Genomic DNA, 14,059 nt, shown 5'->3' with positions numbered 1-14,059 from the left:
CCTTTGTTCACATATGTTCTTTGAAATTGTAAATTTAAAAATTTAATTTTTTATCATGATTAATCACAACCCTTTATTGTAAGAATCAATGGCCAAGATTGTTAACAAAATTAACACAATAATTTTGGTTAACATTTGAACCAACCCCTATATATATATGTATATATATATATATATATATATGGAGAGAGAGAGAGAGAGTCAACTTCCTATAAGAATGTACCTAAATAAGAAAACAGTCAAATCACATGTGATTTTACACTAAAATCAAGTATAAAATCACATATGATTACCATTCTCGTATGAATCTACCCCTCTCTCTATATATATGTGTGCGTTTTTTCTTCTATCAAAATATGATTATTGATCATTATTTTGTAGGATTAAAGAATTGATAATGCCTATCCATTAATTAGTAGCTTGAAATATTTGATCTTCTATCAAAATGTGTTCTCATTTATACATGATTGATCACTTTAGGGCAAATTAACCCAAAAGTATTTGAAAGAGATGGAGGTCATAACGTCCATTGTTTACTTTACACATAACACAACACACATAGAAAAACCCCATCAAAAATAATGAGATAAGATAATAATCTTATTCAAATATCTCATATATAATAACATTTAGGCGATGAAGATTATTTTAAACAATTAAGCACATACACAAATTAAACCTTTTCATTTATCATCATCTTTTAAAAATTACCCCGAACTTTTATATCCGAATACCCTATTATCACAATATCCTTCAACCACAAAAATCGGTAAAATTCAATCAATTCAATCCACGAAACAAACATTACCAAATATTTGGTTAAAGAATTTGTCATTTTAATTCCTACATATTCACCAAACCAAACAACTTCTAGGATTGAAAGTAAAACATTTTTGTTCCGAGTCTATATACATCATAAAAATAACTTGAGAAATGTTTCTTTGTAATGATTTTTGTAATTATTCTAATAGATGTGTTTGGTACATTGGACCTGACAAAATAAAACAAAACATGAATCACTATTCCATATTTGATAGAATTTTTATATAAAACAGACATAAACAAAATGGAACAGTCTTGTTTCACTCCACCCTATGGAACAAGTTGGAACAGACTTATATTTTATCAATACTAGAAGGGTACTCACACAATAATGCAGCGAGATATTTTTCGATTTTAGTGTTTCGTTTTTTTTCCAGTCGATGTTATAATACGATTTTATGTGGTTTTTAGAAAACGATAATGTTTTTATTTTTGAATAAAATATAAATATGAAGATTCATAAAAAAATTGAAAACAAAATATTGATGTTAGTACTAAACTAACTATTTGAAAATTTCTTTTTTTGCGTATTTATTTAACTCATTTTTTTATTTTTTATTTAATAATATTTTTTTATAAAATACTAATTAATGATTTTGTTAGAACTCAATGATTATCATAATTATATTTTAAATTTTTTATATTTAAAATGAGATGTATATTCTATATTTGATTATGTTTATCTATAGTTAATAACTTGTACTCACGCACAATTTACTTGTATTCTTGAATTTTAAGTAATATGAATCACTAAACAATACTTCATGCATAAAAAATAATTTTTAAGAGTTTTTTTGTCAAATGCTTTATAATATAGCATAGATAACCTCAAAATAAAACTTAATTTTCTTCTAAAACATCAAATACGTTTTCCTCCTTACATTTTATTCATTCTTTAAATCTTTATTTATTTATATTTTAATTTCCCTTATACTTTCATTTTACTATCTTCAAAATATTATTTCTATATAGTTTCTATATTTTGATTAATGTATGTAATTTATCAAATATTAATAATAAAAAATATAAAAAATGTATGAAATTGAAATTGAAATTGAAATTGAAATTGAAAACCACATAAACCTTTTATTTGGGTATTATTTTAATCATCTTGACGAAAATTTAGTAATATATTTTGTTTTAGAAAATATTTATTTTCTTATAATTTAATGAATTACATAATTAATCAAAATATATAAAATATATATTCTAAAATAAATTAAATTCAATGACCTTGAAACTCCCATAAAACCTTAAAAATACACCATAACATTGTTTTGCAAAACCAACTTCTAAGGGGGTGTTTGGGATTGTTTATTTTAGGTGTTTTTTTGACTTATTTCAGTCTGACATCGTTGATAAGCTAAATGCTAGTGTTTGAATGAAGAAAAATAAAACTGCTTATACCGGTGTCAAACCGGTAATAAACAGTTTTTGATAAGTTAATCCTTACTAACTTATGAAAAACTGTTTATTACCAATTTACTATTTTAACCTTGTTTTATTAATGTTTGTTAATTATTAATCTTATTGATATAAATTATTAATCTTATTGATATATTTTTTTGTCAAAGATATTATTATAAATGATGAAAAATAAATTTTTACATGTTAAAAAATCAAATAAGTTAATAAGCAATCTCAAACATTCCCATAAGTATATGATATGGAAGACTATATTTTTTGGTCATTTTACATATATAAGCAAAATTTGTCAAACACTACAAAACAACTTATCAACTTATTGCTTTTTGGTACCGCTATAAGCTAATCCAAACACTTTTTACAAAACTCCGGTTTGATACCACATAAGTTAATAAGCACTTTTACTTTGTGAAATCTTCTAAGATGTTAATAGGTAAAAGAATTGGAGTTGGTTGAATATATTTCCCGAAATAACCTAATCCTTTTTTGGTAAGACCCGCATAGAAATATGCCACTRACGTGAGTAAAGCCAAAGCAACAGTAGTCTTTATATCATTCGTGGGTGCGGCTAACTCCCCATGAGGTAATTGTATGACATCCAGAATAATCCTAAGAAGACATGGTCCCAAGCCGATACTTGGCATTTAGTAATTGGTACATGTTTTGTTAAACCCCCCATAAGCACCCCCCGATTTTCCAATAAAAATGTTGGCCTACTTCCACACCGGATATATCGTATAATCCACATCACTTCTGCTTCTATTGTAAAGGTTCTTCGCTTTGCATCGAATTAAACCACATGCTCCACCGCTTGTGCGGGCCCCCGAGCGGTATCTGAAAACATATCTTGAGGACGCCCTACCTATTCCGACTGGGGAGAACAGGCCATTCGGCAGGGGGATTCCGAAATTGTGGAGCCTTGGTTCGACCAAGCCGCTGAGTATAGTTGTTTTAAATAAGCACTCCCAAACACCCCCTAAATACCATATCCAACTGGTGTGTATGATAACCACCATATCCAACTGGGTCCAACCCCTTGAGTTAACATTCTTCTAATTAAAGGGTTGTTATCAATCGTTTACCCGACAAGAGTTACCATCCTCACTTATTTCATTGAGTAACATTTCTGACCATCAAAATGGATTGTTGGTAAGCGCTAACCGGATATATCTTCCAGCTCGCTTATTGGGCAAGTTTCTTGGTCATTGTTACATCTCTTATCATAAAGATTCTCAATCTTTAAGGTAAATTACACCCGATAAGTGTTCACAAAATGGCCCCTAACACTAAGGTTTAATGATGGCTCATTAAGGGAAAATTAAAGAATGACCAGCTCATAGCAGGTTTTTAACTTTTATTACCTAAATCACATTGTAGGGTAGCCCTATGCCAAAGTCAACATTTCAATTTGACTCTCCCAATCATACTCTTTCTCAAAGATTAGCCCAAAGGTAGAGCACGATCAGGAAAAAACAATGCAACAAATCCCCAGGATCTATACAGAATGTGCCCGACTAGGGATGTAAAACAACCGAACAAACACGAACCGAAGCTTGTTCATGTTCGTTCGTTTAACTTAACCGAACAAACGAACGAACACGAACGGTAAACGAACAAAAATCTTTGTGTTCATGTGTTCGTTTAGAAATCAAGTGTATTCATGTTCGTTTATGTTCGTTCGTTAACATGCTAAAAGAACATAAACGAACGGGTTAAAAGAACATAAACGAACGGGCTAAACGAACATAAATAAATATTATTTAAATTCAAAGTAAACAAAAAAAAAAGATTATATATTATATTTAATATATAAACGAACATAAACGAACGAATACAAACGAACATAAACGAAAAAATACAAACGAACATAAACGAATGAATACAAACGAATATAAACGAACGTAAACGAACGGCACTCGATTACCATGTACGGCATAAAAGTTCAAACAGAGATGCACAAGGAAATACCTTACATAAAGGCCACCCGTAGCAATTATCCCCGAAACGCTTTCTGTAACTTTGCTCAAGAGTGAAAAGGCCACAAAAACGATAACGGATTCCTGCTCCCCTGATTTTGGTCACTGTCCTCTGTACTGCTACCACCATTAGTACCTTGGGAGGGCAGTTCCAGCCGGCAAACAGGGCAAGAATTGTGCTCAAGTAACCAAGGCATGATACAACCAGAATGATAGATATGGTTACACGGCATCATCCTAGCTTCAGATCCTAAATCGAACTTATCTTGACAAACTGGGCAGTTAGAATCGTTGTTAAGGTGCCTGTTTGTTATCCTAATAGTCGGCAAAGAATCAATTGCAGAGCGGGTTGCTGGAGGTGGACCCTGCCCAGCATCATTTGCTATAAGTTGTTCGACCAACTCTTGAAAACTAGTCCCCATAGAGATATTACTTGAGTTAGAAGGCCTTGAGCCCACTGGAGCTCCATTAAAGAAGCACTCAAATTCATCATCAGCAGACATAAGATATCCCCATGGAACGATACCATCTTCAAGGAGAAGAGAAGATCTTCTATTACCTAAATTTCTCTGCCTCAATAACTCAGCAAAGGCATCCATGATTCTGTTTCTAGAGTCAATGAATGGATCAATGAACCAATGGTCAGAAACATCATGTCCATGAAAAGGATCAAAGTCGTGTTGTCCATCAACAACCATCTCATTCAGTTCTTGCACGAATCCTCCTGAGCAACAGGAGCAAACTGGATTGGGACTTCGAAGCCGAACTGGTTGCAGGCATTGGTAGCACCAATGTGTATTGCTGTCACCTGACATTTCTAGGAGGTGATAGATGTCACAGATAAGTTATCTCAGACCCGAAACCAGAAGTATTCTGCATTCACAGAGTATTGTAAGATGATCCTTCAACTTTTAGTTATTTAATTTTTCATCAGATCTTAAACAAACATTACTCCATCCAAGTACAAATGAAAATACTTTTACAAGGAAAGAAATTAAAAAAACAGGAAATAGAAAATCTTTATGATAACCCATTCTTTGTATTTTCTGCCCTTCAACTTTTAACAACTAGGTAAACAAGAGACAAACTGTTGAAATTACTAACTCAATCAAAGTCGGTCCAGAACTAATGCTTCTAGAAGTAGATTAGACTGATTTCATTTGAAAGTTCTTGTTTGATAAGGTAGCATATAACCCTGATATAACAAAAAATAGAAACATTCTCAACCTTTCAATAAAGTCTCCCTATTTGAAAAACAAGAGTGACAATAACATCTTTATACCCAATGCAGCAACTATTCAGTAGTTAAAACTAGACTATAGACAATGTGGCATCCACTAAGCCAATGTTCAAACAAATGATTTCCAAAAGAAAGAAAGCATGTAAATGTTTAAAGCAGCTTGCCTGAACAACATGAATACTGAAAACAGTAACACCCTTCCAAACGAAAAAGTAGTCAATGATTAGAACTAAGAAAAAAGTCATAAAAAATTTGCTTGGCTAAACCTCATATCAACAGAAAAAGAAGATGCACAAATGCTTTCATCTCTTCCGAAGAACCTGAAGAAATAGATAATCCTAACATATGCATGCCTAATGCAAGAACCACTCAATTATTAAAAGTAAAAAAGATTCACGTGCACTTGGCCAAACTTGAAATCAATTAATCCCCAAAAGGATGAAAAAATGTGCCATTGCTTACAGCATCTCTGGTTTAAAACAAGAGAAGGAACCAATGGTTGCAACATATGCATTCCTAATGCAACAACTATTCAACAACAAACCTTGAATGGGAAAACATTTGCCATTCACACAGATCAAACGTTAAAACACGAACACTATCTTGCCTCTCTTATTAAACGAAAAGAGAAAATCATTAAAAAATAGGGTGAAATACAAACACAAAGAAGTAGAAATTCAAGTAGACCTGAAACAAATCAGGCAACAGATTCATACATCATGATTTATGAAGAAGATAAGAACATGTGTTGCCATCACAACTTATAAGCACTTTTCTCAATAAAAGGAATGTTGAATTCATCTGTGGTACAATTCAAATGAAAATCTTACTATAAATATATGTAAAAGAAAGTCCATCACAAAATACCTACGAACCCTCTAATTCTTAACCACTCCTAGCAACTATGATGCTTACCACCATGACAACTCACCAAGCAACCATGTTTGACTAGTTGCAAACTCTATCATCCACACTAACATTATTACTGGCAATGCTGGCTTTCAAGGTAGCAGTAGCACATGACATACTCGATATGAATTAAGGAGATCTCTAAAATTATTGCCTGGGGTGGCCATCAAGCTTGCAACAAACAACAGGTACACCGTACATGTAGAGGGAAGGGCAAGTTAAACAAGTCTTGCACTCCCTCAATTACACAACAAAGTTCCCTTCATATCTTTCATTTTGTTTTTTAAACATATGAGCACATTTAGTGTAAAATGAGACAAGTTACTGTAGTGAATCCCTTGTAGTTACATGTATCCTTAATTTTGGCAAATTTTGCAAAAAGAATTCCTATTTTCTAACAATCGAAGAAATACATAAACCAAATTCAGCCACGTGACGTATTTAACTTCTCCTTGATTTTCGAAACACAAAAATGTACCGTTCGTACCCTTTCATGCTCTCAACAGCTATCAACATTTTCTTACTTGAACCAAATGCACTCACAATATATCACAGTGTTGGTATTAGGTCGGAATTATAATAAATCGGAAGATAATTTAAACGATTCAAACTATGGTATTCCGAAGACGGTTCAGATAACATTCAGAATTTGAAAAAATTAGATCCACGAGAAACAAACATACAATTCCGTTTATGCATCATACATTTAAATACAATTTCACAATAACACACTCGAGAACTCGATTTTCAATAGAGAATCAACAAACATGTATGATCTTCAACAACAAAAAATAACAACCAAAAAACGAAATTAACAAATTGATAAAACAGACTTAACAATCGAGGCTCGATGAAAACAAATCTAATTCAAGATTCCTGATAACATAATCGCATACCAGTAGATGATGTTCATGCTTGTGGTCACCGGAACTGTGCGACGCCGGGAAAGAGAGACGGTGAGACGAAGCGAATGCAGTGTCGACATGGACAAGGAATTTGTTTCAGGCAAAAAAAAATACTGAAAATTTATACACGCGAGTTCTGAAAAGCTACCATGAGAAATTTTACATTTTAGTCCTTTAAGTTAAGCTCCATGTCTATTATAGACACCAAACTTTCAAAACATAATAAAAAAAGAACTTTATAAGTTCCATTCAATTTGTTTCTAAGTTATTATACAAGAATATGGAGGTGTTTGAGATTATTTATAAAAATAATTTATTGATTTATAAAAATAATAATAATATAATAAAAATTTTTGTAGAAAAATATAAGTTGTTTTAAATAAGCAATTCCAAATATATCAGTTATTATTTTATAGATATTTTTTCAATAATATATATTTTTAACTTATATATCTGCATTAAATTTAATAAAATATAGGATTATCTGAAGTAAACAAAGTTAAAATTTGATCCTAATTTGTACACAGTCACGAGGGTTTGGTTGGTAGAGACGATGAACATATTACATATATCCTTTGAAAACACGTGTCTTTGATACTTTTTTCTCAACCATGGAGGCAACCTTGTCTGTAGCCAGCACTACCACGCTATTCTCCACTGCCGTTGGCCATGCCTGTCGGAGTCAATTGGCGCTCCTCCACTCCCGACGGTTTACTACCACCGCTAACACTGTGTTTCGGAGATCACCGGGTAAGTTGGGATTAAAATCTCCGTTGTTTCGGTTGAGAGCTGCGGTGCCTTCCGTTTGGTGTCGATTTGAGTGCCTTTCGAGCTCAGCTGCTTCGTTTGCTTCCCCCTCCGGTGATGGGGAAATTGGTGGAGGTGGAGAGGTCAACGCGAATCCGGTAGCTGGAGGAGTTGATGTTTCCGTTTTGTCGTCAGATGTGATCATTCTTGATGTTGGAGTAAGTAATTCTCTCCGTATATTTACTTTAGTTATTGATTATTTATCAATTAGCATCATTTAATTGTGATTGAAGTTGAATATCATGATCAAATACCTAAGAATTTCACGCAAATATTGTAATGATTCATCTTTTTACAAAATATGACCCATGGAGAATATGCTCTGTTTTTTGTTTGGGACGGATGGAGAAAGTGGCATTTGTGGAAGAAATGGATGTTTGCAAGCATGAGAGACCTCACTCAAGATTAGCAGTTCATAAGAAATCGATAAATAGTAAACATATATCAGATTTTAGGATGTATGTAGTGTAATTTTTAAAAATTACAAAACCAGTTAAGACCTATCCTACAATTTCTGGTATTTCAACTATTCCCTAGATCAGAATGCAATGTTCTCATTTCAAACTATTAGAAGGATAGAAGCTAGAGCATTCTCCAATCAATTTTTCGGTGAATACAATTGTGTCTTCTGGCATTTTTGATGAAATACTCTACTACGAAGAACTTAGACTAAAAAAGTCATCCAAAATGTGACGGGTGCCCCCTAAATTGCCTCCACCCGATCAAATCACGAATAGATGCCAACAAGACTCACCTATTGATAGAAGAACTAAACATATGTACAGATTTGAACCACGTTTCTAACTACTATGTACATTGTTAAGGAGTATACGATAGGTAAAGGTTTGAATGAACAGAATGAAATTAGAAAGGTAATCATGGTTGGCTTGTTTTTGTGGTTTCTTTTTGCCTATTTGCCCCCTCTTATGGTACATAAATGATCTTATTATGACTTCCCATTTTTATGTCAATGTGAGGCTCCCTTTGTTTTATGTTTCTCAACTTCTAACCGTTGTCTCTGTCAGGATATGATGTGTGGAGGATGTGCAGCAAGTGTAAAAAGAATTTTGGAGAGTCAAGTATGTACTTCTCATGCCTTACATGTTATTGCTTTGCTATTTGTGTTCTTTGACAAAGTATAATAAGCAAAGATATTCAGACTTCAAATGCAATGGCTTGTTTTGATTTAAAGCGTACCTCTACCTTATTGTATCTGTTTTATAGCCTTTAGGAAATGACCGCAGCTTCTTAGAAGAAGAACCACGACAGGGCACAAATCATAAAAAGGGGCCCGGGGGTGGGGGGTGCAACAAAGCCACAATTAGGAACTTATTCTTTGTCAGTGTATATATCTGTACACAAACCGGGTCAGTGAAGATACTGATACTCTATATGTGACAGGCACAGGTATCTTCTGCCAGTGTGAATCATACAACAGAGACAGCAATTATATGGCCTCTACCTGAAGCCAAGGCTACACCAAACTGGCAGAAAGTAATGGGAGAACAACTTGCGAAGCATTTGACAGCTTGTGGATTTAGCTCTAACCTTAGAGGTAAGAATCTTCACTGTAATTTTGAAATCCCCTGCTATATTGCAATTCGTAAACTTGACCTCTATCTTCTTTTTATATGTATAGCTGTGCTTCCGATATCAGCAGTTTATCATAATAGTATTTTTGATTGAATATCTTTGATATATGGTGTTGAACTTGGTTTATTTTATGTTGCTTCAATCTATGTATAGTGGTGGTGAATGAAAACATTGAAAGAGGTATTATTGCAATATCAAGTTGCCTGTGTAGGAAGATGGTTGTTGAACTGGTTATTGGGTTTTAAAATGTTGCAAGATATCGAGGATGTTTTATCCTTCCACTGGTGTGTTGTATTTGTAACCTCAACTCGTGAGCAGTAATTGGTTTTATAAGAATGGCCTCTGGTGTACATGACGTTAAAGGAATCTGAATATGACTAGAAAAGGGTGTCTATTTTTCTCCACTCTACGAGTAATTATTACTTGACGTTAAAGGGTGTATGGATTTTTGGTTAATTCTCTGTAGAGGCTTCTATGAACAAGAGGAGACTTTGACTATGTACTCGGTCTCATTTGGGTTGGTAATTGATACGCAGGTGAGGCTGCGTCTGAAGGAGAGCCATCTTAGAGATGCAAAGGATTCTTGTAAGAAGAACATCATATTCCTTTGTGGTATGTCCTTGTTACTCAGACTCACAATCTTTATTTATTTATTTATTTTTTCCAACTTTCCTATGGCTGTTGCTTGTTCATACCAACAAGATTTTAAAAAACCACCTCTTATAAATATTGCTAAAATAACCAAGGGGCCTATGGCCTAGCGGTACGTAGAGCCCCTGGCCTTCCGGGAGGTCTAGGTTTTAGACCTCACGGGTGTACGTTTATTTGTTGTTCATTTGCCATGTGTGTGTATATATATATAAATATAGGTAGGTTCAAGGAAAAACCTAAAAATACAAAACTTAGGAACACCTTAATAATCATTCATCTGTACGATATACACATGTGCATACAAGTAATTGAAGTTGTTTCTTGGTTTCTATGCACGTGTGCATGTTATAAACATGTGTATACAGGACAAATTACTTGCAAATTACTTGTATGCACATGTGTATATCATATGGATGAATGATTGTCAGAGTGTTCCTCAATTTTTCATTTTTTTATAGTTTCCCTCTAAACTTGACCCTATATAAATAGAGGATAGGTCATGCAAGAAGTAAAACATTTTGCAAGAAGGCGAGAAGTTTTAGTATCATATATGATTACACTTCTTTGGGTGTGTTTAATCATATATGATTAAATGCCTATGTGTTGTCAATGCAACGTGTAACAACCCACATATTCCATGTACAGGTAATTCACATCATCATACTTATAACACCGAATGTAACATTGTTTACATAATACAGATAAACAAAAACTTTCTTGTTATACATTTTGAATAACTAAATGTCATTCATTCTAAACTTTTCCCTTGCCTTTATCTTACGAGGTATGATGACCTGCAAAACAGGTTAGTCCAACAACTGAGCGTTAGACCAAAAAGGTCTAGTGAGTGTATAAATCCCAAACAAACAACATACTTTCCAAACAATCAGTTCAGAATCAAACCTGTTCCGACACATAAACTTATTTATGTCTTTCGCGGTTACACCGCCATTACATCCCTCTCGTGGTTACACCGCCATTACATCGCTCTCGCGGTTACACCGCCATTACATCGCTCTCGTGGTTACCCCGCCATTACATCTCTCTCGTGGTTACCCCGCCATTACATCTCTCTCGCGGTTACACCGCCATTTCATGTCAAAAATATTTCAACACATTAACCGGATTTGAAGTCCGGTCAATCTTGTCCGGATATGTAATCCGGACAAACGCTTAGATTATCAAGAGTAACCATCATCTTCGGTCAACAATCCGAACAGCACCTCGTATAAGTTTTGTCCGGTTAACACTTAGAATTAAGTTAATATCTTTGTCCGGATATCAAGTCCGGACAATACCCCGCTCACAACTTAACCGATTAAAATAGTCCGGACAATACATCGTCCAACCCTTGACCGATTTAAAGCAATCCGAACAATACATCATCCAACCCTTGTCTGATTTAGATAAGATCCGGACAACACTTGAGCGGTTTATAATCCGGATGAAATTGTCCGGATATTAATCCGGTCATCACTTAGACGATTTAAGGAAAAAAAAATCCGCACAATATGAAATATAAATCATAATAACCAGTTCCAAAAACTACTGAATTGTATGCAAACAATTTATACTCAAAGCTTTAATACACTCACCTTACAAAAGATGTTGAACGGATTTGAACCTGAGATTACCAATCTGCACTCTCTCAAATGACTTTTGTACTCAAGAATCTCAGCCACCTTTATTTCTCATATGCACTTGCTATATATAGCAAGTGCATAAACCGGGAAAAATATCCACACAATATGAAATATAAATCATAATAACCAGTTCYAATAACTACTGAATTGTATGCAAACAATTTATACTCAAAGCTTTAATACACTCACCTTACAAAAGATGTTGAACGGATTTGAACCTGASATTACCAATCTGCACTCTCTCAAATGACTTTTGTACTCAAGAATCTCAGCCACCTTTAATTCTCATATGCACTTGCTATATATAGCAAGTGCATAAACCGCCAACATATTTATATATTTCACAATCACCCACACAAACACACACACACATCTAATATGTATATATATATATATATATATATATATATTCTAATTTCTAAATCTATAACCAAAATTATGAAACCCGAATATTACAACACTCCCTCCTTAAAAGAATTTCATCCCGGAATTCCATTTAAGCAAAAAGGTAAGGATACTTCATCCGCATATCTGATTCTGATTCCCAGGTGGCGTCTGGTCCCTTATGATAACGCCACTGAACCTTTACTAACCCAATCTCTTTGTTTCGCAATTTCTTTACTTTGAAGTCGGTAATTTGTTCAGGGGTTTCTTCATAGCATAATTTTCCATTTACCTTAATTTGAGGTATTGGTACTGTCACATCTGGACTTATTAGACACTTCCTCAAATTTGACACATGAAATGTGTCATGGATCCCACTTAATTCTAATGGAAGTCCTAACTTGTAGGCTACTTCCCCAACTCTTCCCATAATAGGGAATGGTCCAATATATCTTGGACTTAACTTCCCTCTTTTTCCAAAACGTACCATTCCTTTCCAAGGTGATACTTTCAACATTACTCTATCACCCACTTGAAACTCAATCGACTTCCGACGTTTATCTGCACAACTTCTTTGTCTATCTTGTGCCGTTTTCATTCGTTCCCGTATTATTCCAAATATTATCTGCTGTTTGCTGAACTAACTCAGGCCCAGCTAACTGTTTTTCACCTATTTCATTCCAACACAATGGAGTTCGACATTTTCGTCCGTACAGTACCTCGAAAGGTGCTGCTTGAATACTTGAATGGTAGCTATTGTTGTACGCAAATTCCACCAAAGCCAAATGACTATCCCATGATCCTTCAAAATCAATGACACATGCTCTCAACATATCTTCTAAAGTTTGGATAGTTCGTTCACTTTGTCCATTAGTCTGAGGGTGATAAGTTGTACTTAGCTTAATTTGTGAACCCATTTCTCTTTGGAAACTCTTCCAAAACATGGATGTGAACCGACTATCCCTATCAGAAACAATTGACAGAGGAACACCATGTCGTGTCACTACCTCATCAATGTATATTTTGCCAATCTCTCCATCGAATATGACTCTTTCATAGGTAAAAAGTGTGCAGATTTAGATAACCGATCTATTATCACCCATATAGCATCATACCCTTTCGATGTTCTCGGCAATTTGGTTATGAAATCCATAGTGATATGATCCCATTTCCATACCGGGATTTTAAAGATTGTAACTTACCATAAGGACGCTGGTGTTCAATCTTTACTTGGAGACATGTCAGACATTGCTCAACATGATTAGCAATATCTTTCTTCATACCTGGCTACCAATAATGTTGCTTCAAATCCCGATACATTTTATTTGTACCTGGATGTATTGCAAAACGTGACTTATGAGCCTCACCCAGAATACGTTTTCTGAGATTACCATAGCATGATACCCAAATTCTATTTTGGAATTTCCAAAATTCTCTGTCATCTTTCACCAAATCAGATATTAATCCACTCAATCTTTCCTGTCTGATCTTATCCTCCTTTACTACCTCATGTTGGAAATCTCGTAATTCTTCTTGAATACTGGGTAGCAACTCAACTCGTAAAGCTATAGCTTTGATAGTTCCACTTTTCTCTTGTCGACTTAACGCATCAGCTACTACATTTGTTTTTCCTGGATGATACAAAATTTCACAATCATAATCACTTACCAATTCCAATCATCTTCTCTGACGCATATTCAGATC

General features: G+C 34.2%; 2 protein-coding genes across 4 annotated transcripts in view; one reads left to right on the top strand and one right to left on the bottom strand.

The window, feature by feature from the left end:
• Positions 1-4,154: 4,154 nt before the first annotated feature.
• Positions 4,155-7,329, bottom strand: LOC112507940 (probable E3 ubiquitin-protein ligase RHC1A). Of its 2 annotated transcripts, none has more exons than XM_025112695.1 (2): positions 7,269-7,329; positions 4,155-5,096 (listed from the first exon to the last, which is right to left on the bottom strand). In XM_025112695.1, the coding sequence occupies exon 2, from the start codon at positions 5,036-5,038 to the stop codon at positions 4,271-4,273; it is 768 nt and encodes a 255-aa protein (XP_024968463.1). In that variant the 5' UTR covers positions 5,039-5,096; positions 7,269-7,329; the 3' UTR covers positions 4,155-4,270. The 2 variants fall into 2 exon arrangements, with proteins under 2 accessions (XP_024968463.1, XP_024968464.1); XM_025112696.1 differs by having other exon boundaries at positions 4,155-5,031; positions 7,269-7,322.
• Positions 7,330-7,800: 471 nt separating this feature from the next.
• LOC112507183 (copper-transporting ATPase PAA1, chloroplastic-like) overlaps positions 7,801-14,059 on the top strand; it is an 11,816-nt gene continuing 5,557 nt past the window's right edge. For both annotated transcript variants that reach the window (XM_025111633.1, XM_025111634.1), the window contains exons 1-4: positions 7,801-8,242; positions 9,110-9,163; positions 9,486-9,639; positions 10,214-10,289. In XM_025111633.1, the coding sequence (XP_024967401.1) occupies positions 7,889-8,242; positions 9,110-9,163; positions 9,486-9,639; positions 10,214-10,245 (594 nt within the window). In that variant the 5' untranslated portion in view covers positions 7,801-7,888 and the 3' untranslated portion in view covers positions 10,246-10,289. The remainder of the gene's footprint in view (positions 8,243-9,109; positions 9,164-9,485; positions 9,640-10,213; positions 10,290-14,059) is intronic.

This window comes from Cynara cardunculus, assembly GCF_001531365.2.
Source record: "Cynara cardunculus var. scolymus isolate 2C chromosome LG 2, CcrdV1, whole genome shotgun sequence".
Lineage (NCBI taxonomy): Eukaryota > Viridiplantae > Streptophyta > Magnoliopsida > Asterales > Asteraceae > Cynara > Cynara cardunculus.
Note: the sequence above shows the minus strand (reverse complement) of the source record. Positions and strands in the feature narration are given on the sequence as shown.

What these genes read in the sequence shown, in the direction of transcription:
- LOC112507940 (XM_025112695.1), bottom strand. Translation starts at nt 5,038, where the DNA reads ATGTCAGGTGACAGCAATACACATTGGTGCTACCAATGCCTGCAACCA.